General features: G+C 41.8%; 1 protein-coding gene across 1 annotated transcript in view; it reads right to left on the reverse strand.

Annotated features, from left to right (window-relative positions):
* The window catches only part of LOC139584266 (cilia- and flagella-associated protein 100-like), a 33,410-nt gene that overhangs the window by 9,124 nt on the left and 700 nt on the right, over positions 1–23,586 (reverse strand). Inside the window, exons 2-3 of the mRNA XM_071415901.1 lie at positions 23,419–23,484; positions 22,996–23,087 (exon numbers count right to left, since the gene is read on the reverse strand). Of these exons, the coding sequence (XP_071272002.1) occupies positions 22,996–23,087; positions 23,419–23,484 (158 nt within the window). The remainder of the gene's footprint in view (positions 1–22,995; positions 23,088–23,418; positions 23,485–23,586) is intronic.

The raw sequence follows: 23,586 nt of genomic DNA on the forward strand, positions 1-23,586 counted from the left end.
GAGAGAGAGAGAGCAGAGAGAGGGAGAGAGAGAGACAGAGAGAGAGAGACAGAGAGAGAGAGAGAGAGAGAGAGAGAGAGAGAGAGAGAGAGAGAGAGAGAGACAGAGCGAGAGAGAGAGAGAGAGAGAGAGAGAGAGAGAGAGAGAGAGAGAGAGAGAGAGAGAGAGAGAGAGAGAGAGAGAGAGAGAGAGAGAGAGAGAGAGAGAGAGAGAGAGAGAGAGAGAGAGAGAGAGAGAGAGAGAGAGAGAGAGAGAGAGAGAGAGATGGTATCCTTAATGAAATGATCAAATATACAGACAACAAATTCCAATTGGCTATACTAAAACTCTTTAACATCGTCCTTAGCTCTGGCATCTTCCCCAATATTTGGAACCAAGGACTGATCACCCCAATCCACAAAAGTGGAGACAAATTTGACCCCAATAACTACCGTGGAATATGCGTCAACAGTAACCTTGGGAAAATCCTCTGCATTATCATTAACAGCAGACTCGTACATTTCCTCAATGAAAACAATGTACTGAGCAAATGTCAAATTGGCTTTTTACCAAATTACCGTACAACAGACCATGTATTCACCCTACACACCCTAATTGACAACCAAACAAACCAAAACAAAGGCAAAGTCTTCTCATGCTTTGTTGATTTCAAAAAAGCCTTCGACTCAATTTGGCATGAGGGTCTGCTATACAAATTGATGGAAAGTGGTGTTGGGGGTAAAACATACGACATTATAAAATCCATGTACACAAACAACAAGTGTGCGGTTAAAATTGGCAAAAAACACACACATTTCTTCACACAGGGTCGTGGGGTGAGACAGGGATGCAGCTTAAGCCCCACCCTCTTCAACATATATATCAACGAATTGGCGCGGGCACTAGAACAGTCTGCAGCACCCGGTCTCACCCTACTAGAATCCGAAGTCAAATGTCTACTGTTTGCTGATGATCTGGTGCTTCTGTCACCAACCAAGGAGGGCCTACAGCAGCACCTAGATCTTCTGCACAGATTCTGTCAGACCTGGGCCCTGACAGTAAATCTCAGTAAGACCAAAATAATGGTGTTCCAAAAAAGGTCCAGTCACCAGGACCACAAATTCCATCTAGACACCGTTGCCCTAGAGCACACAAAAAACTATACATACCTCGGCCTAAACATCAGCACCACAGGTAACTTCCACAAAGCTGTAAACGATCTGAGAGACAAGGCAAGAAGGGCCTTCTATGCCATCAAAAGGAACATAAATTTCAACATACCAATTAGGATCTGGCTAAAAATACTTGAATCAGTCATAGAGCCCATTGCCCTTTATGGTTGTGAGGTCTGGGGTCCGCTCACCAACCAAGATTTCACAAAATGGGACAAACACCAAATTGAGACTCTGCATGCAGAATTCTGCAAAAATATCCTCCGTGTACAACGTAGAACACCAAATAATGCATGCAGAGCAGAATTAGGCCGATACCCACTAATTATCAAAATCCAGAAAAGAGCCGTTAAATTCTACAACCACCTAAAAGGAAGCGATTCCCAAACCTTCCATAACAAAGCCATCACCTACAGAGAGATGAACTTGGAGAAGAGTCCCCTAAGCAAGCTGGTCCTAGGGCTCTGTTCACAAACACAAACACACCCCACAGAGCCCCAGGACAACAGCACAATTAGACCCAACCAAATCATGAGAAAACAAAAAGATAATTACTTGACACATTGGAAAGAATTAACAAAAAAACAGAGCAAACTAGAATGCTATTTGGCCCTAAACAGAGAGTACACAGTGGCAGAATACCTGACCACTGTGACTGACCCAAACTTAAGGAAAGCTTTGACTATGTACAGACTCAGTGAGCATAGCCTTGCTATTGAGAAAGGCCGCCGTAGGCAGACATGGCTCTCAAGAGAAGACAGGCTATGTGCACACTGCCCACAAAATGAGGTGGAAACTGAGCTGCACTTCCTAACCTCCTGCCCAATGTATGACCATATTAGAGAGACATATTTCCCTCAGATTACACAGATCCACAAAGAATTTGAAAACAAATCCAAGTTTGATAAACTCCCATATCTACTGGGAGAAATTCCACAGTGTGCCATCACAGCAGCAAGATTTGTGACCTGTTGCCACAAGAAAAGGGCAACCAGTGAAGAACAAACACCATTGTAAATACAACCCATATTTATGCTTATTTATTTTAACTTGTGTGCTTTATCCATTTGTACATTGTTACAACACTGTATATTTATAATATAACATTTGTAATGTCTTTATTGTTTTGAAACTTCTGTATGTGTAATGTTTACTGTTAATTTGTATTGTTTATTTCACTTTTGTATAATATCTACCTCACTTGCTTTGGCAATGTTAACACATGTTTCCCATGCCAATAAAGCCCCTTGAATTGAATTGAATTGAATTGAGAGAGAGAGAGAGAGAGAGAGAGAGAGAGAGAGAGAGAGAGAGAGAGAGAGAGAGAGAGAGAGAGAGAGAGAGAGAGAGAGAGACAGAGAGAGAGAGAGAGAGAGAGAGAGAGAGAGAGAGAGAGAGAGAGAGAGAGAGAGAGACAGAGAGAGAGAGAGACAGAGAGAGAGAGAGAGAGAGAGAGAGAGAGAGAGAGAGAGAGAGAGACAGAGAGAGAGAGAGAGAGAGACAGAGAGAGAGAGAGAGACAGAGAGAGAGAGAGAGAGAGAGAGACAGAGAGAGAGAGAGAGACAGAGAGAGAGAGAGAGAGAGAGAGACAGAGAGAGAGAGAGACAGAGAGAGAGAGAGAGAGAGAGAGAGAGAGAGAGAGAGAGAGAGAGAGAGAGAGAGAGAGAGAGAGAGAAAACATCAGCACCACAGGTAACTTCCACAAAGCTGTGAACGATCTGAGAGACAAGGCAAGAAGGGCCTTCTATGCCATCAAAAGGAACATAAATTTCAACATACCAATTAGGATCTGGCTAAAAATACTTGAATCAGTCATAGAGCCCATTGCCCTTTATGGTTGTGAGGTCTGGGGTCCGCTCACCAACCAAGATTTCACAAAATGGGACAAACACCAAATTGAGACTCTGCATGCAGAATTCTGCAAAAATATCCTCCGTGTACAACGTAGAACACCAAATAATGCATGCAGAGCAGAATTAGGCCGATACCCACTAATTATCAAAATCCAGAAAAGAGCCGTTAAATTCTACAACCACCTAAAAGGAAGCGATTCCCAAACCTTCCATAACAAAGCCATCACCTACAGAGAGATGAACCTGGAGAAGAGTCCCCTAAGCAAGCTGGTCCTAGGGCTCTGTTCACAAACACAAACACACCCCACAGAGCCCCAGGACAACAGCACAATTAGACCCAACCAAATCATGAGAAAACAAAAAGATAATTACTTGACACATTGGAAAGAATTAACAAAAAAACAGAGCAAACTAGAATGCTATTTGGCCCTAAACAGAGAGTACACAGTGGCAGAATACCTGACCACTGTGACTGACCCAAACTTAAGGAAAGCTTTGACTATGTACAGACTCAGTGAGCATAGCCTTGCTATTGAGAAAGGCCGCCGTAGGCAGACATGGCTCTCAAGAGAAGACAGGCTATGTGCACACTGCCCACAAAATGAGGTGGAAACTGAGCTGCACTTCCTAACCTCCTGCCCAATGTATGACCATATTAGAGAGACATATTTCCCTCAGATTACACAGATCCACAAAGAATTCGAAAACAAATCCAATTTTGATAAACTCCCATATCTACTGGGTGAAATTCCACAGTGTGCCATCACAGCAGCAAGATTTGTGACCTGTTGCCACAAGAAAAGGGCAACCAGTGAAGAACAAACACCATTGTAAATACAACCCATATTTATGTTTATTTATTTTAACTTGTGTGCTTTAACCATTTGTACATTGTTACAACACTGCATATATATAATATGACATTTGTCATGTCTTTATTGTTTTGAAACTTCTGTATGTGTAATGTTTACTGTTCATTTTTATTGTTTATTTCACTTTTGTATATTATCTACCTCACTTGCTTTGGCAATGTTAACACATGTTTCCCATGCCAATAAAGCCCCTTGAATTGAATTGAATTGAAATTGAGAGAGAGAGAGAGAGAGAGAGAGAAAGAGAGAGAGACAGAGAGAGAGAGAGAGAGAGAGAGAGAGAGAGAGAGAGAGAGAGAGAGAGAGAGAGAGAGAGAGAGAGAGAGAGAGAGAGAGAGAGAGAGAGAGAGAGAGAGAGAGAGAGAGAAAGAGAGAGAGAGAGAGAGAGAGAGAGAGAGAGAGAGAGAGAGAGAGAGACAGAGAGAGAGAGAGAGAGAGCTTAGCTTAGTTTTGTTTAGCTTAGTTTAGCTTAGTTTTGTTTTGTCTTTCGTACCAGGTCATGTGTCTTCTCAGTCATGTTGACACTGGTCTACTACTGTTGCTTTAATGTATTGTTGTTCTGATTAATATTGTTGTTGTAGCTGTTATTAATGGTAATCCCATGTCCACTACTACCATTATTATTACTGTTAGTCCCACCATTTATTTATATATAAATATATATATATTTTGTGTATATATATACATATATATTTTATTTAAATTTTTCGATATGTATACTTTGACAATGTAAGTAATAATAACTTGCCATGTCAATAAAGTCCATTGAATTGAATTGAATTGAGAGAGAGAGAGAGAGAGAGACAGAGAGAGAGAGAGAGAGAGAGAGAGAGAGAGAGAGAGAGAGAGAGAGAGAGAGAGAGAGAGAGAGAGAGAGAGAGAGAGAGAGAGAGAGAGAGAGACAGAGAGAGAGAGAGAGAGAGAGAGAGAGAGAGAGAGAGAGAGAGAGAGAGAGAGACAGAGAGAGAGAGAGAGAGAGAGAGAGAGAGAGAGAGAGAGAGAGACAGAGAGAGAGAGAGACAGAGAGAGAGAGAGAGAAAGAGAGAGAGAGAGAGAGAGAGAGAGAGACAGAGAGAGAGAGAGAGAGAGAGAGAGAGAGAGAGAGAGAGAGAGAGAGAGAGAGAGAGAGAGAGAGAGAGAGAGAGAGAGAGAGAGAGACAGAGAGAGAGAGAGAGAGAGAGAGAGAGAGAGACAGAGAGAGAGAGAGAGAGAGAGAGAGAGAGAGAGAGAGAGAGAGAGAGAGAGACAGAGAGACGAGAGAGAGAGGAGAGAGAGAGAGAGAGAGAGAGAGAGAGAGAGAGAGAGAGAGAGAGAGAGAGAGAGCGAGAGAGAGAGAGAGAGAGAGTTTGATAAAGAATGCAAAAATCTAAGAAATAAATTGAGGAACCTGTCCAACCAAAAACATAGAGACCCGGAAAACCTGAGTCTACGCCTTCACTATGGCGAATCACTAAAACAATACAGAAATACACTACGGAAAAAGAAGGAACAGCACGTCAGAAATCAGCTCAATGTAATTGAAGACTCCATAGACTCTAACCAATTCTGGGAAAATTGGAAAACACTAAACAAACAACAACACGAAGAATTATCTATCCAAAATGGAGATGTATGGGTAAACCACTTCTCCAATCTTTTTGGCTCTATAACAAAGAATAAAGAACAAAAACATATACATGATCAAATACAAATCCTAGAATCAACTATTAAAGACTACCAGAACCCATTGGATTCTCCAATTACCTTGAATGAGTTACAGGACAAAATAAAAACCCTCAAACCCAAAAAGGCCTGTGGTGTTGATGGTATCCTTAATGAAATGATCAAATATACAGACAACAAATTCCAATTGGCTATACTAAAACTCTTTAACATCGTCCTTAGCTCTGGCATCTTCCCCAATATTTGGAACCAAGGACTGATCACCCCAATCCACAAAAGTGGAGACAAATTTGACCCCAATAACTACCGTGGAATATGCGTCAACAGTAACCTTGGGAAAATACTCTGCATTATCATTAACAGCAGACTCGTACATTTCCTCAATGAAAACAATGTACTGAGCAAATGTCAAATTGGCTTTTTACCAAATTACCGTACAACAGACCATGTATTCACCCTACACACCCTAATTGACAACCAAACAAACCAAAACAAAGGCAAAGTCTTCTCATGCTTTGTTGATTTCAAAAAAGCCTTCGACTCAATTTGGCATGAGGGTCTGCTATACAAATTGATGGAAAGTGGTGTTGGGGGTAAAACATACGACATCATAAAATCCATGTACACAAACAACAAGTGTGCGGTTAAAATTGGCAAAAAACACACACATTTCTTCACACAGGGTCGTGGGGTGAGACAGGGATGCAGCTTAAGCCCCACCCTCTTCAACATATATATCAACGAATTGGCGCGGGCACTAGAACAGTCTGCAGCACCCGGTCTCACCCTACTAGAATCCGAAGTCAAATGTCTACTGTTTGCTGATGATCTGGTGCTTCTGTCACCAACCAAGGAGGGCCTACAGCAGCACCTAGATCTTCTGCACAGATTCTGTCAGACCTGGGCCCTGACAGTAAATCTCAGTAAGACCAAAATAATGGTGTTCCAAAAAAGGTCCAGTCGCCAGGACCACAAATTCCATCTAGACACCGTTGCCCTAGAGCACACAAAAAACTATACATACCTCGGCCTAAACATCAGCACCACAGGTAGCTTCCACAGAGCTGTGAACGATCTGAGAGACAAGGCAAGAAGGGCATTCTATGCCATCAAAAGGAACATAAATTTCAACATACCAATTAGGATCTGGCTAAAAATACTTGAATCAGTCATAGAGCCCATTGCCCTTTATGGTTGTGAGGTCTGGGGTCCGCTCACCAACCAAGATTTCACAAAATGGGACAAACACCAAATTGAGACTCTGCATGCAGAATTCTGCAAAAATATCCTCCGTGTACAACGTAGAACACCAAATAATGCATGCAGAGCAGAATTAGGCCGATACCCACTAATTATCAAAATCCAGAAAAGAGCCGTTAAATTCTACAACCACCTAAAAGGAAGCGATTCCCAAACCTTCCATAACAAAGCCATCACCTACAGAGAGATGAACCTGGAGAAGAGTCCCCTAAGCAAGCTGGTCCTAGGGCTCTGTTCACAAACACAAACACACCCCACAGAGCCCCAGGACAACAGCACAATTAGACCCAACCAAATCATGAGAAAACAAAAAGATAATTACTTGACACATTGGAAAGAATTAACAAAAAAACAGAGCAAACTAGAATGCTATTTGGCCCTAAACAGAGAGTATACAGTGGCAGAATACCTGACCACTGTGACTGACCCAAACTTAAGGAAAGCTTTGACTATGTACAGACTCAGTGAGCATAGCCTTGCTATTGAGAAAGGCCGCCGTAGGCAGACATGGCTCTCAAGAGAAGACAGGCTATGTGTTCACTGCCCACAAAATGAGGTGGAAACTGAGCTGCACTTCCTAACCTCCTGCCCAATGTATGACCATATTAGAGAGACATATTTCCCTCAGATTACACAGATCCACAAAGAATTCGAAAACAAATCCAATTTTGATAAACTCCCATATCTACTGGGTGAAATTCCACAGTGTGCCATCACAGCAGCAAGATTTGTGACCTGTTGCCACAAGAAAAGGGCAACCAGTGAAGAACAAACACCATTGTAAATACAACCCATATTTATGTTTATTTATTTTAACTTGTGTGCTTTAACCATTTGTACATTGTTACAACACTGCATATATATAATATGACATTTGTCATGTCTTTATTGTTTTGAAACTTCTGTATGTGTAATGTTTACTGTTCATTTTTATTGTTTATTTCACTTTTGTATATTATCTACCTCACTTGCTTTGGCAATGTTAACACATGTTTCCCATGCCAATAAAGCCCCTTGAATTGAATTGAATTGAATTGAGAGAAAGAGAGAGAGAGAGAGAGAGAGAGAGAGAGAGAGAGAGAGAGAGAGAGAGAGAGAGAGAGAGAGAGAGAGAGAGAGAGAGAGAGAGAGAGAGAGAGACAGAGAGAGAGAGAGAGAGAGAGAGAGAGAGAGACAGAGAGAGAGAGAGAGAGAGAGACACCCTGACACCCTCAGCACACAGGGGGACAAACACCTGCCTGCAGGTGACAGCATTCCCTCCCCCATATGCCCCCCTAGGCACAACTATGACAACATAACCAACAAAAACCGGTCACAACTCCTGCAGCTCTGTCGCACGCTGGGTATGTACATAGTCAATGGTAGGCTTCGAGGGGACTCCTATGGTAGGTTCACCTATAGCTCATCTCTTGGCAGTAGCACTGTAGACTACTTTATCACTGACCTCAACCCAGAGTCTCTCAGAGCGTTCACAGTCAGCCCACTGACACCCCTATCAGACCACAGCAAAATCACAGTCTACTTGAACAGAGCAATACTCAATCATGAGGCATCAAAGCCAAAGGAACTGAGTAACATTAAGAAATGCTATAGATGGAAGGAATGCAGTTTGGAAACCTACCAAAAAACAATTAGGCAACAGCAAATTCAATCCCTTTTAGACAACTTCCTGGGTAAAATGTTCCACTGCAATAGTGAAGGTGTAAACTTGGCAGTAGAAAATCTTAACAGTATATTTGACCTCTCAGCTTCCCTATCAAATCTAAAAATCTCAAATAGAAAACCGAAGAAAATGAACAACAATGACAAATGGTTTGATAAAGAATGCAAAAATCTAAGAAATAAATTGAGGAACCTGTCCAACCAAAAACATAGAGACCCGGAAAACCTGAGTCTACGCCTTCACTATGGCGAATCACTAAAACAATACAGAAATACACTACGGAAAAAGAAGGAACAGCACGTCAGAAATCAGCTCAATGTAATTGAAGACTCCATAGACTCTAACCAATTCTGGGAAAATTGGAAAACACTAAACAAACAACAACACGAAGAATTATCTATCCAAAATGGAGATGTATGGGTAAACCACTTCTCCAATCTTTTTGGCTCTATAACAAAGAATAAAGAACAAAAACATATACATGATCAAATACAAATCCTAGAATCAACTATTAAAGACTACCAGAACCCATTGGATTCTCCAATTACCTTGAATGAGTTACAGGACAAAATAAAAACCCTCAAACCCAAAAAGGCCTGTGGTGTTGATGGTATCCTTAATGAAATGATCAAATATACAGACAACAAATTCCAATTGGCTATACTAAAACTCTTTAACATCGTCCTTAGCTCTGGCATCTTCCCCAATATTTGGAACCAAGGACTGATCACCCCAATCCACAAAAGTGGAGACAAATTTGACCCCAATAACTACCGTGGAATATGCGTCAACAGTAACCTTGGGAAAATACTCTGCATTATCATTAACAGCAGACTCGTACATTTCCTCAATGAAAACAATGTACTGAGCAAATGTCAAATTGGCTTTTTACCAAATTACCGTACAACAGACCATGTATTCACCCTACACACCCTAATTGACAACCAAACAAACCAAAACAAAGGCAAAGTCTTCTCATGCTTTGTTGATTTCAAAAAAGCCTTCGACTCAATTTGGCATGAGGGTCTGCTATACAAATTGATGGAAAGTGGTGTTGGGGGTAAAACATACGACATTATAAAATCCATGTACACAAACAACAAGTGTGCGGTTAAAATTGGCAAAAAACACACACATTTCTTCACACAGGGTCGTGGGGTGAGACAGGGATGCAGCTTAAGCCCCACCCTCTTCAACATATATATCAACGAATTGGCGCGGGCACTAGAACAGTCTGCAGCACCCGGTCTCACCCTACTAGAATCCGAAGTCAAATGTCTACTGTTTGCTGATGATCTGGTGCTTCTGTCACCAACCAAGGAGGGCCTACAGCAGCACCTAGATCTTCTGCACAGATTCTGTCAGACCTGGGCCCTGACAGTAAATCTCAGTAAGACCAAAATAATGGTGTTCCAAAAAAGGTCCAGTCACCAGGACCACAAATTCCATCTAGACACCGTTGCCCTAGAGCACACAAAAAACTATACATACCTCGGCCTAAACATCAGCACCACAGGTAACTTCCACAAAGCTGTGAACGATCTGAGAGACAAGGCAAGAAGGGCCTTCTATGCCATCAAAAGGAACATAAATTTCAACATACCAATTAGGATCTGGCTAAAAATACTTGAATCAGTCATAGAGCCCATTGCCCTTTATGGTTGTGAGGTCTGGGGTCCGCTCACCAACCAAGATTTCACAAAATGGGACAAACACCAAATTGAGACTCTGCATGCAGAATTCTGCAAAAATATCCTCCGTGTACAACGTAGAACACCAAATAATGCATGCAGAGCAGAATTAGGCCGATACCCACTAATTATCAAAATCCAGAAAAGAGCCGTTAAATTCTACAACCACCTAAAAGGAAGCGATTCCCAAACCTTCCATAACAAAGCCATCACCTACAGAGAGATGAACCTGGAGAAGAGTCCCCTAAGCAAGCTGGTCCTAGGGCTCTGTTCACAAACACAAACACACCCCACAGAGCCCCAGGACAACAGCACAATTAGACCCAACCAAATCATGAGAAAACAAAAAGATAATTACTTGACACATTGGAAAGAATTAACAAAAAAACAGAGCAAACTAGAATGCTATTTGGCCCTAAACAGAGAGTACACAGTGGCAGAATACCTGACCACTGTGACTGACCCAAACTTAAGGAAAGCTTTGACTATGTACAGACTCAGTGAGCATAGCCTTGCTATTGAGAAAGGCCGCCGTAGGCAGACATGGCTCTCAAGAGAAGACAGGCTATGTGCACACTGCCCACAAAATGAGGTGGAAACTGAGCTGCACTTCCTAACCTCCTGCCCAATGTATGACCATATTAGAGAGACATATTTCCCTCAGATTACACAGATCCACAAAGAATTCGAAAACAAATCCAATTTTGATAAACTCCCATATCTACTGGGTTAAATTCCACAGTGTGCCATCACAGCAGCAAGATTTGTGACCTGTTGCCACAAGAAAAGGGCAACCAGTGAAGAACAAACACCACTGTAAATACAACCCATATTTATGTTTATTTATTTTAACTTGTGTGCTTTAACCATTTGTACATTGTTACAACACTGCATATATATAATATGACATTTGTAATGTCTTTATTGTTTTGAAACTTCTGTATGTGTAATGTTTACTGTTCATTTTTATTGTTTATTTGACTTTTGTATATTACCTACCTCACTTGCTTTGGCAATGTTAACACATGTTTCCCATGCCAATAAAGCCCCTTGAATTGAATTGAATTGAAAATTGAGAGAGAGAGAGAGACAGAGAGAGAGAGAGAGAGAGAGAGAGAGAGAGAGAGAGAGAGAGAGACAGAGAGAGAGAGAGAGAGAGAGAGAGAGAGAGAGAGAGAGAGAGAGAGAGAGAGAGAGAGAGAGAGAGAGAGAGAGAGAGAGAGAGAGAGAGAGAGAGAGAGAGAGAGAGAGAGAGAGACCGGAGTTCCAAATTAAGCAGCAGCAGCTGAAAAGATGAGCTCCTAAAAATATTGAGATTTATATGGTTTTTAGAGTAAAGTACATCGAAAAAAACAAAAGAAAACTGCTAGACAGAATAGGAGACCAAACAAGCAGCAAACAAAGAAGAAAGGATTCTGAAAAAGTAACAATTTTTCATAAAATGATACAGTTTTCTTAGCTAGCTAAGTTGTTTACCTGTTGCTAGGCAGTTGCTAGGGACTCTCCTGAAAGAAGCTAGCTAGCTAACAAGGAGTGTCTAGTTGACAGAAGAGAAGAAGGGACAAAGTGGGACAAAATAAGGACAGAAGAAAAGGGAAAGGGGACATCAAGGTGAAGCAGTCCTCTAAAGACACAAAAGACAATTAAACAAGAAACAACACTTCTATTGCAACATTGTAGCCAACATCACCAGCATTGCTATGGAAATTGTTTACCCACCAGACATCAAAACAGAGAAAGCTAAGAAAAGTTTCAAAGGTTTGTTGATGGGACAGAACCATGAATGCCTGTTTGCAGATCTTACCAGTTGCAAAACAAGAGCAAATTTAATTTTTAATACCAAACGAGGGCACATATGGAAAAGGGTTATTTGCAACCATTTCCCTTTCTCAAAAAAGAGAGGCATCAGCCAAGGATGTCAGATCAGCATTTTTGAAGAAGCTGACCATAGCAACACATATCAAACAGTAAACGTATATAATAATGGAACTGTATTGATACAAGGCAATGATTCAAGCCTCCAGGCTTTTGAGAATAGGTTTACTACCCTAAAAGCAGAAGCTGAAATCATCTCAGAAACTGAGGAAAAAGTCAAGGAGGGAGATGACGGTGAAAAGCAGGCCCCAGCGGTCTCTGTGACCCAGCAAGAAGCCCTCAGTGTCCCTCTACCTACCTCACCTGCAGCAGACAGAGCCAAGGACATGCCTACAACACCAAGAACACCTGCTATGCAACGTTTCCACAACACCCTCTCTCTAGTTGAAGCAGAGGTCATAGAACTCCGAGAGAACATGCTTCAAGAGGAGGACACTGTCCAGAAACTTAAAGAAGAGATGAAACAGTTCAAGGAGGAGAGCAGAGCATCTATTGCTAAACTAGAAAGCAGAATGGACAAACTGAGTCAGACAAATGATGACCTCAGAGACCATCTGAGCACAACAAGAAAGCAGCTAGAGCAGAGAGAGAGATACAATGACCTCCTCAACCAGCAGCGAGTCATTATGTCCTCTGCATCTGGAGAACATGTCCACCAGCTTGGCATAACACAAGCAGAACCCGAGACCAGCATGGCCTCCACCACACAGCCTGATGACACTGCACCAGCCTACCAGTCTGCTCCAGCCCAGGTCAGCCAACCAGCCTCTCAGTCTGCTCCAGCACAGGTCAGAATACCAGTCTCCCAGTCTGCTCCAGCACAGGTCAGAATACCAGTCTCCCAGTCTGCTCCAGCACAGTGTGCTCCAGCCCAGGTCAACCTACCAGCCTCTCAGTCTGCCTCTCAGTCTGCTCCAACACAGTGTGCTCCAGCCAAGGTCAGAATACCATCCTCCCAGTCTGCTCCAGCACAGTGTGCTCCAGCACAAGTCAACCTACCAGCCTCTCAGTCTGCTCCAGCCCAGGTCAGCCAACCAGCCTCTCAGTCTGCTCCAGCCCAGGTCAGCCAACCAGCCTCTCAGTCTGCTCCAACACAGTGTGCTCCAGCCAAGGTCAGAATACCATCCTCCCAGTTTGCTCCAGCCAGACAGTCACCCACAACTGCAATCCTTATTGATTCAAATGGGAAGTTCTTAGTCCAGGAAAGATTATTCCCTAGACACCAGGTGTATAAGTTCTGGTGTCCTACAACTGACAGTGCAATGCAGCTACTCAGTCAGACCAGGATTGACACCCTCGACAACATCATCATCCACACTGGCACAAACGACCTTCATGCCAAAGGTGAAGATGTATCTGGGGCAGTGAGAAGAGTGGCAGAACGGGCACAGGCTGTGTTCCCAACAACCAATATAGTTGTGTCCACCCTCCTACCAAGAAAAGACTTCCCAGGACAGTTGATCGACAAAATAAATCAACAGATCACTGTGGACTGTGCCTCACTACTCAACGTCAGAACGGCTCACCACCCCACTCTGACATGTCAACACTTATACGATGATGTACATCTTGATCAGGACAGTGTCAGAACCTTTGCCAAGGACCTAAAAGATGCAACACTTGGCAGGGACCCACACACCCATCACCCCAGCAACAGAGGTCCCCCGCCCCACCTTCTGAAACAACAGTACCTCCACCATCCCCAGGAGAAAAGAGCCAGACACGGCTTATTACAGCACAGCTCTACTAGACCAGGCCCAACACAACACAGATTTACGAGACCAGGGCCTTCACAACACAGCTCTACTAGACCAGGCCCATCACAACACAGATTTACGAGACCAGACCCGCATCAGGACAACACGACTAGACCAGGCCCAACACAACACAGCTCTACTAGACCAGGCCCATCACAACACAGCTCTACTAGACCAGGCCCATCACAACACAGATTTACGAGACCAGACCCGTCTCAGGACAGCACGACTAGACCCGGCCCATCACAACACAGCTCTACTAGACCAGGGCCTTCACAACACAGCTCTACTAGACCAGGCCCATCACAACACAGCTCTACTGGACCAGGCCCATCACAACACAGCTCTACTGGACCAGGCCCATCAGAACACAGCTCTACTGGACCAGGCCCATCACAACACATCTCTACTAGACCTGGCCCATCACAACACAGCTCTACTGGACCTGGCCCGTCACAACACATCTCTACTGGACCTGGCCCATCACAACACAGCTCTGACCACTACTCCAGGGTCGGACAGAACACTGTCCTTCAGAGAAGTACACCACATGATGCAGTCCACACCATGTATCATTCAGATCATCAGCCTACATATGCTGAGGTAACCTCTGGCAAAAGACACCTAGAACAATCAGAGATAGGAGAGGTGCGCCAACTACTGCAACTAATATGCAGACTACTGGGCTAGACGGGCACGCACACACACGCACGCGCACACACACACACACAGGGTTGCAGATTGCATTGTACTTATTTTTTATGCAGTCTTATTCCATTCTTATTCATTTGTTTACAACTATTCTTAATTTTTTATTGGCACCGGTATAATAATAATATTTATATATAATGGTGTGTGTGTGTATGTATGTATGTATGTATGTATGTATGTATGTATGTATGTATGTATGTATGTATGTATGTATGTATGTATGTATGTATGTATGTATGTATGTGTGTGTGTGTGTGTGTGTGTGTGTGTGTGTGTGTGTGTGTGTGTGTGTGTGTGTATGTATATGTATATATATATGTATGTATATGTATATATATATATATATATATTATTTTGTATTGTTTTCAATGTACTTTACTCAAACCAGTGAATATCACTTATTATAAATGAGATCATTAACTATCAGCTCTTGGAATATCCAGGGACTTTACTCTTCACATTTTGGTTATAAAACAACAAATCCAGAATTGATTAAAAACATCAAAGGACAGGACATCATAATCCTACTGGAAACATGGTGTCGTGGAGACATAGATACTCAGTGTCCCTCGGGCTATAGGGAAAGTTTACTACCATCAATCAAACATAAAAATGTTAAACGGGGCCGAGACTCAGGTGGAATCATCATTTGGCATAAGCAGGACTTGGCACTGAATGAAATGAAAAAAGGTACCAGTCACATTTGGCTAAAACTTAACAAAGGTACAATCTATTGTGACAATGATGTGTACATATGTGCAGCTTATGCTCCTCCTTCAGATTCACCATATTATGATGATCAGTTTTTTGACAATCTCCATACAGAAATCATTACATTTCAGGCAGAGGGTAAAGTGCTTCTTTGTGGAGATTTCAATGCAAGAACAGGTTCTGAGCCTGACTACACTGATGCGGGAGGTAACCACCACATATTTGGTCACCCCTCCTTGTACAGCAGCCCTATTATAAATAATAGAAACAGTCCTGACCAAATACTGAACAAAAATGGGAAGGAGTTAGTGCATCTCTGTCGAGCCTTAGGCCTGTACATGCTTAATGGTAGAATCAGAGGGGACTCTTTAGGTCAGTTTACTTACTGCTCAGCTCTTGGGACAAGTGTAGTCGATTATGCCATCACGGACATTGACCCCTCCTCCATTAGTGCATTCACTGTCAGACCACAGACACCATTGTCAGATCACAGTCAGATCAACGTGTTTTTGAAGAAATTAACCGGCAATATTCATTCAAAAAAACTGCCCAATAAACTCTTCAACATAAACCAATCATACAGATGGGCTCCAAACAGTGCAGAGGGATTCATTGAAACATTGAACTCAAAAGAAATGATGAACTCTATACAGTTTTTCAATAACTCACAATACCAAAACAATAAAGATGGTGTCAATTCGGCTACTCTAAACATCAACTGCATATTCCAAAAAGCAGCATCGAAAGCAAATTTGAGAAAACCAAAGAAATGCAACATCAGAAACAAAAAACAAAATGTTTCTGACAAATGGTTTGATAATGAATGTAAAACAATTAGAAAACACCTAAGACAAATGTCAAACAAAAAACATAAGCAGCAAAACAACCCAGAGCTACGATATGAATACTTTGAAACTCTGAAACAGTATAAACATACACTGAAACGCAAGAAACTGAATTATACCAACAAGACACTTGATGAAATTGAAAACGCAATTGACCAAAATCAGTTCTGGGACATGTGGAACAATTTAAGCACAACAAAGCCACAAGAATTAGCCATACAAGATGTAGGAATTTGGAAAACTTATTTTGATAATCTATACAAAAACATCCCACAAAAAGACTTAAAACAGAACCAATTAGAAATTAAAGAAAAATTGAACATCCTTGAATCAGTCATTAAAAATAACCAAAATCCATTAGATTACCCAATAACCCAACAAGAACTAAATGAAAAGCTCAAATCTATTAAATCAAAGAAGGCTTGTGGTCTAGACAACATCAGAAATGAAATGCTGAAAAACAGCACACCTGAGTTGCAAAATGCTGTGCTTAAATTGTTCAACATGGTTTTAACTTCTGGCTGCTTCCCTGATGTCTGGAACCAGGGGCTCATCTCCCCTATCCACAAAAGTGGAGACAAATCAGACCCCAATAATTACAGGGGAATTTGTGTAAACAGTAACTTGGGAAAGGTTTTCTGTAGCATTTTGAATTCAAGAATCCAAACCTTTCTTCAAGAAAAAAATGTAATAACTAAATGTCAAATTGGCTTTCTCCCTAACCATCGCACTACTGACCATATATACACCTTACACACACTAATTAATAAACACGTCCACCAAAAAAAAGAGGGCAAAATCTTTGCTTGCTTTATTGACTTTAAAAAAGCATTTGATTCTATTTGGCACGAAGGGCTATTCTACAAAATTCTACAAAGTGGGCTTGGTGGTAAGGTGTATGACTTAATAAAATGTATGTACACAGAAAACAAGTGTGCAATAAAAATCAAAAACCAAAGAACAGAATTCTTTTCACAATGTCGAGGTGTGAGACAAGGCTGTAGTTTGAGTCCAAATCTTTTCAACATTTATATCAATGAATTAGCAGACATGTTGGACCATTCTCCAGCCCCAGGACTCACACTATTTGACACAGAGGTGAAATACCTGCTATATGCTGATGACTTGGTACTTCTATCACCAACCAAAGAAGGTCTTCAACAGAACATTAATATTCTAGAGCAATATTGCCATAATTGGGCCCTGGCAGTAAATTTCCCAAAAACTAAAATCATGATTTTCCAAAAACAAAACAGATGTCAGAAACACAAATATAAATTCACCCTGAACAACACCATAATTGAACACACAAAAAATTACACCTACCTTGGTCTGACCATATCTGCATCGGGAAACTTTAATATGGCAGTGAATGCACTCAAAGAAAAAGCCCGCAGAGCATTGTATGCAATAAAAATGAAATTATTCAAAATCAACATCCCAATTAGAATTTGGACCAAAATATTTGACAGTGTAATCCTACCAATAGCTCTTTACGGAAGTGAGGTTTGGGGGCCACTCAATAAACTGGACTTTAAAATGTGGGACAAACATCCAATTGAAACCCTACATGCAGAATTCTGTCGGAAAATCCTACAAGTCCAGAGAAATACACCAACTAATGCATGTAGGGCAGAATTGGGCCGCTTTCCAGTAATAATGAAAATACAGAAAAGATCATTAAAATTTTGGCTACATCTAAATTCAAGTCCAAATTCGAGTCTGCAATTTAAAGCACTTCAAACCCAAGAACTGAGCCCAGAAACGAGCCCTCTCAGTCAGCTGGTGTTGGACCTAACCAACCAAGCTGACACCAGCACTGCTTCAAAAGAAAGAATTCCAATAAACAAAATCATGAACCAATCAAAGGACTCATACAGTGGGGAGAACAAGTATTTGATACACTGCCGATTTTGCAGGTTTTCCTACTTACAAAGCATGTAGAGGTCTGTAATTTTTATCATAGGTACACTTCAACTGTGAGAGACGGAATCTAAAACAAAAATCCAGAAAATCACATTGTATGATTTTTAAGTAATTAATTAGCATTTTATTGCATGACATAAGTATTTGATCACCTACCAACCAGTAAGAATTCCGGCTCTCACAGACCTGTTAGTTTTTCTTTAAGAAGCCCTCCTGTTCTCCACTCATTACCTGTATTAACTGCACCTGTTTGAACTCGTTACCTGTATAAAAGACACCTGTCCACACGCTCAATCAAACAGACTCCAACCTCTCCACAATGGCCAAGACCAGAGAGCTGTGTAAGGACATCAGGGATAAAATTGTAGACCTGCACAAGGCTGGGATGGGCTACAGGACAATAGGCAAGCAGCTTGGTGAGAAGGCAACAACTGTTGGCGCAATTATTAGAAAATGGAAGAAGTTCAAGATGACGGTCAATCACCCTCGGTCTGGGGCTCCATGCAAGATATCACCTCGTGGGGCATCAATGATCATGAGGAAGGTGAGGGATCAGCCCAGAACTACACGGCAGGACCTGGTCAATGACCTGAAGAGAGCTGGGACCACAGTCTCAAAGAAAACCATTAGTAACACACTACGCCGTCATGGATTAAAATCCTGCAGCGCACGCAAGGTCCCCCTGCTCAAGCCAGCGCATGTCCAGGCCCGTCTGAAGTTTGCCAATGACCATCTGGATGATCCAGAGGAGGAATGGGAGAAGGTCATGTGGTCTGATGAGACAAAAATATAACTTTTTGGTCTAAACTCCACTCGCTGTGTTTGGAGGAAGAAGAAGGATGAGTACAACCCCAAGAACCCATCCCAAACGTGAAGCATGGAGGTGGAAACATCATTCTTTGGGGCTGCTTTTCTGCAAAGGGGACAGGACGACTGCACCGTATTGAGGGGAGGATGGATGGGGCCATGTATCGCAAGATCTTGGCCAACAACCTCCTTCCCTCAGTAAGAGCATTGAAGATGGGTCGTGGCTGGGTCTTCCAGCATGACAACGACCCGAAACACACAGCCAGGGCAACTAAGGAGTGGCTCCGTAAGAAGCATCTCAAGGTCCTGGAGTGGTCTAGCCAGTCTCCAGACCTGAATCCAATAGAAAATCTTTGGAGGGAGCTGAAATTCCGTATTGCCCAGCGACAGCCCCGAAACCTGAAGGATCTGGAGAAGGTCTGTATGGAGGAGTGGGCCAAAATCCCTGCTGCAGTGTGTGCAAACCTGGTCAAGAACTACAGGAAACGTATGATCTCTGTAATTGCAAACAAAGGTTTCTGTACCAAATATTAAGTTCTGCTTTTCTGATGTATCAAATACTTATGTCATGCAATAAAATGCAAAGGAATTAGTTAAAAATCATACAATGTGATTTTCTGGATTTTTGTTTTAGATTCCGTCTCTCACAGTTGAAGTGTACCTATGATAAAAATTACAGACCTCTACATGCTTTGTAAGTAGGAAAACCTGCAAAATCGGCAGTGTATCAAATACTTGTTCTCCCCACTGTATATACAACATTGGAAAAACGAAACCAAATCCCAAAGCCGACTAAATTGCTATCTGACCCTAAACAGAGAATATGAATTGGCTGAATATCTCTACTCTGTCAGAGATTCGAAGCAGAGACAGATCCTTACCAAGTACAGGCTGAGTGACCACCGATTGGCAATAGAAACCGGCAGACATAAAAAGACATGGCTACCCAAAGAGGAGCGTGTATGTGGTCACTGCACGACAGGGGAGGTAGAAACAGAGATGCACTTTCTCCTTTACTGTGATAAATATTCCTCACCAAGAGATTCATTATTCACAGAAATGACTACATTTATTCCAAATTTTAACTTATTAAACCCAGAGGAAAAACTAAAAATACTCATGGGCGAAGGAGCAATGGCTCCTCTTGCAGCCAAATATGTATTTGCCTGCCATAGCCTGAGGGACACTGAATAATAACATCTGCATAGTAAGCAGTAACTTACTTATTATGACTGTTATTGTTTTTACTGTTATTGTTATTAGTATTATTATTGTTGTTTATCATTCCAAATAGTAATGGTATGGGTGGTAATGGTAATGATAGCAGTTTAATGATGGTGGTGGTGGTAGTGGTGCATTACACCATACATAACATTCGACTATTGACTGTTACCATTTTATTGTTACTATTTTTATATTTAATTTTGTATTATTATTTACTGCCATTCTATATTATTATTTGTCATTGTTTTAATTGTATTACAATGTATATTGTATACATTGTTGCTTTGGCAATATTGACACAATGTTTTTCATGCCAATAAAGCAGCTTGAATTTGAATTTGAGAGAGAGAGAGAGAGAGAGAGAGAGAGAGAGAGAGAGACAGAGAGAGAGAGAGAGAGAGAGAGAGAGAGAGAGAGAGAGAGAGAGAGAGAGAGAGAGAGAGAGAGAGAGAGAGAGAGAGAGAGAGAGAGAGAGAGAGAGAGAGAGAGAGACAGAGAGAGAGAGAGAGAGAGACAGAGAGAGAGAGAGAGAGAGAGAGAGAGAGAGAGAGAGAGAGAGACAGAGAGAGAGAGAGAGAGAGAGAGAGAGAGAGAGAGAGAGAGAGAGAGAGAGATTTGGCATGAGGGTCTGCTATACAAATTGATGGAAAGTGGTGTTGGGGGTAAAACATACGACATTATAAAATCCATGTACACAAACAACAAGTGTGCGGTTAAAATTGGCAAAAAACACACACATTTCTTCACACAGGGTCGTGGGGTGAGACAGGGATGCAGCTTAAGCCCCACCCTCTTCAACATATATATCAACGAATTGGCGCGGGCACTAGAACAGTCTGCAGCACCCGGTCTCACCCTACTAGAATCCGAAGTCAAATGTCTACTGTTTGCTGATGATCTGGTGCTTCTGTCACCAACCAAGGAGGGCCTACAGCAGCACCTAGATCTTCTGCACAGATTCTGTCAGACCTGGGCCCTGACAGTAAATCTCAGTAAGACCAAAATAATGGTGTTCCAAAAAAGGTCCAGTCGCCAGGACCACAAATTCCATCTAGACACCGTTGCCCTAGAGCACACAAAAAACTATACATACCTCGGCCTAAACATCAGCACCACAGGTAGCTTCCACAGAGCTGTGAACGATCTGAGAGACAAGGCAAGAAGGGCATTCTATGCCATCAAAAGGAACATAAATTTCAACATACCAATTAGGATCTGGCTAAAAATACTTGAATCAGTCATAGAGCCCATTGCCCTTTATGGTTGTGAGGTCTGGGGTCCGCTCACCAACCAAGATTTCACAAAATGGGACAAACACCAAATTGAGACTCTGCATGCAGAATTCTGCAAAAATATCCTCCGTGTACAACGTAGAACACCAAATAATGCATGCAGAGCAGAATTAGGCCGATACCCACTAATTATCAAAATCCAGAAAAGAGCCGTTAAATTCTACAACCACCTAAAAGGAAGCGATTCCCAAACCTTCCATAACAAAGCCATCACCTACAGAGAGATGAACCTGGAGAAGAGTCCCCTAAGCAAGCTGGTCCTAGGGCTCTGTTCACAAACACAAACACACCCCACAGAGCCCCAGGACAGCAGCACAATTAGACCCAACCAAATCATGAGAAAACAAAAAGATAATTACTTGACACATTGGAAAGAATTAACAAAAAAACAGAGCAAACTAGAATGCTATTTGGCCCTAAACAGAGAGTACACAGTGGCAGAATACCTGACCACTGTGACTGACCCAAACTTAAGGAAAGCTTTGACTATGTACAGACTCAGTGAGCATAGCCTTGCTATTGAGAAAGGCCGCCGTAGGCAGACATGGCTCTCAAGAGAAGACAGGCTATGTGCACACTGCCCACAAAATGAGGTGGAAACTGAGCTGCACTTCCTAACCTCCTGCCCAATGTATGACCATATTAGAGGCACATATTTCCCTCAGATTACACAGATCCACAAAGAATTCGAAACCAAATCCAATTATGATAAACTCCCATATCTACTGGGTGAAATTCCACAGTGTGCCATCACAGCAGCAAGATTTGTGACCTGTTGCCACAAGAAAAGGGCAACCAGTGAAGAACAAACAACATTGTAAATACAACCCATATTTATGTTTATTTATTTTAACTTGTGTGCTTTAACCATTTGTACATTGTTACAACACTGCATATATATAATATGACATTTGTCATGTCTTTATTGTTTTGAAACTTCTGTATGTGTAATGTTTACTGTTCATTTTTATTGTTTATTTCACTTTTGTATATTATCTACCTCACTTGCTTTGGCAATGTTAACACATGTTTCCCATGCCAATAAAGCCCCTTGAATTGAATTGAATTGAATTGAATTGAGAGAGAGAGAGAGAGAGACAGAGAGAGAGAGAGACAGAGAGAGAGAGAGAGAGAGAGAGAGAGAGAGAGAGAGAGAGAGAGAGAGAGACAGAGAGAGAGAGAGACAGAGAGAGAGAGAGAGAGAGAGAGAGAGAGAGAGAGAGAGAGAGAGAGAGAGAGAGAGAGAGAGAGAGAGAGAGAGAGAGAGAGAGAGAGAGAGAGAGAGAGACAGAGAGAGAGAGAGAGAGAGAGAGAGAGAGAGAGAGAGAGAGAGAGAGAGAGAGAGAGACGAGAGAGAGAGAGAGAGAGAGAGAGAGAGACAGAGAGAGAGAGAGACAGAGAGAGAGAGAGAGAGAGAGAGAGAGAGAGAGAGAGAGAGAGAGAGAGAGAGAGAGAGAGAGAGAGAGAGAGAGAGAGAGAGAGAGAGAGAGAGAGAGAGAGAGAGAGAGAGAGAGAGAGAGAGAGAGAGAGAGATTTGCAAAATGGTATTCCTGTAATCACTTGATAGGCTCACAGGCCTCGATCTGATTACCATACTGTGGTAATCATGGCTCAGATTCTATTTTTATTATTTTCTATTATAGTCTAGCGATGGATGCATAAAAGTCCCCGAGGGTATTACAGTAGCCTACGTACTTGTTGTTTGATTACAGAGTCCATCTCTCTCTTTTTGAAGATGTTACGATCCATTGGAAGCACAAACGGGTTGTTAGCTTTTCTGTCGTCATCTGCATATCAGAGATAAGAAAAACATGTCTCCGTCGCGGGTGTGTATTCATTAAACCATTGGTTCTCAAACCTCTCCTCGGGGATACCCAACCATTCCATGTATTGGATCTATTCCAGAGCTAGCACACCTGATTCAATTGGTCAACTAATAATCATGCCCTTTGACTAGGGCAATCAGGTGAGCTAGTTCAGGGCCACAACAAAATGGTTAAATGTCTGGGGGTCCTCAAAGAGAGTTTTGAGAAACATGCAATAATAACATTATCATGAAAGTAAGAACAATGACATTTGCCATTGTTCAATTATTTGCATGCATATGTTAAGTGTTACCTGTACTATTTCTTGATTTCAGCCAGACTGTATCCAATGTTGGCTTTGCAGTCTCCTCAAGACTTTCTGTAAGAAGTTAGATGTTTATTTGTTTGTTATTCATAATAAACGTTTTAGTCACAGTTAAAATCACCCATAAATTGTATATTTGTCCTCAAATTAAATAGC

The sequence above is a fragment of the Salvelinus alpinus genome, chromosome 9 (genome assembly GCF_045679555.1).
Source record: "Salvelinus alpinus chromosome 9, SLU_Salpinus.1, whole genome shotgun sequence".
Taxonomy (NCBI): Eukaryota; Metazoa; Chordata; class Actinopteri; order Salmoniformes; family Salmonidae; genus Salvelinus; species Salvelinus alpinus.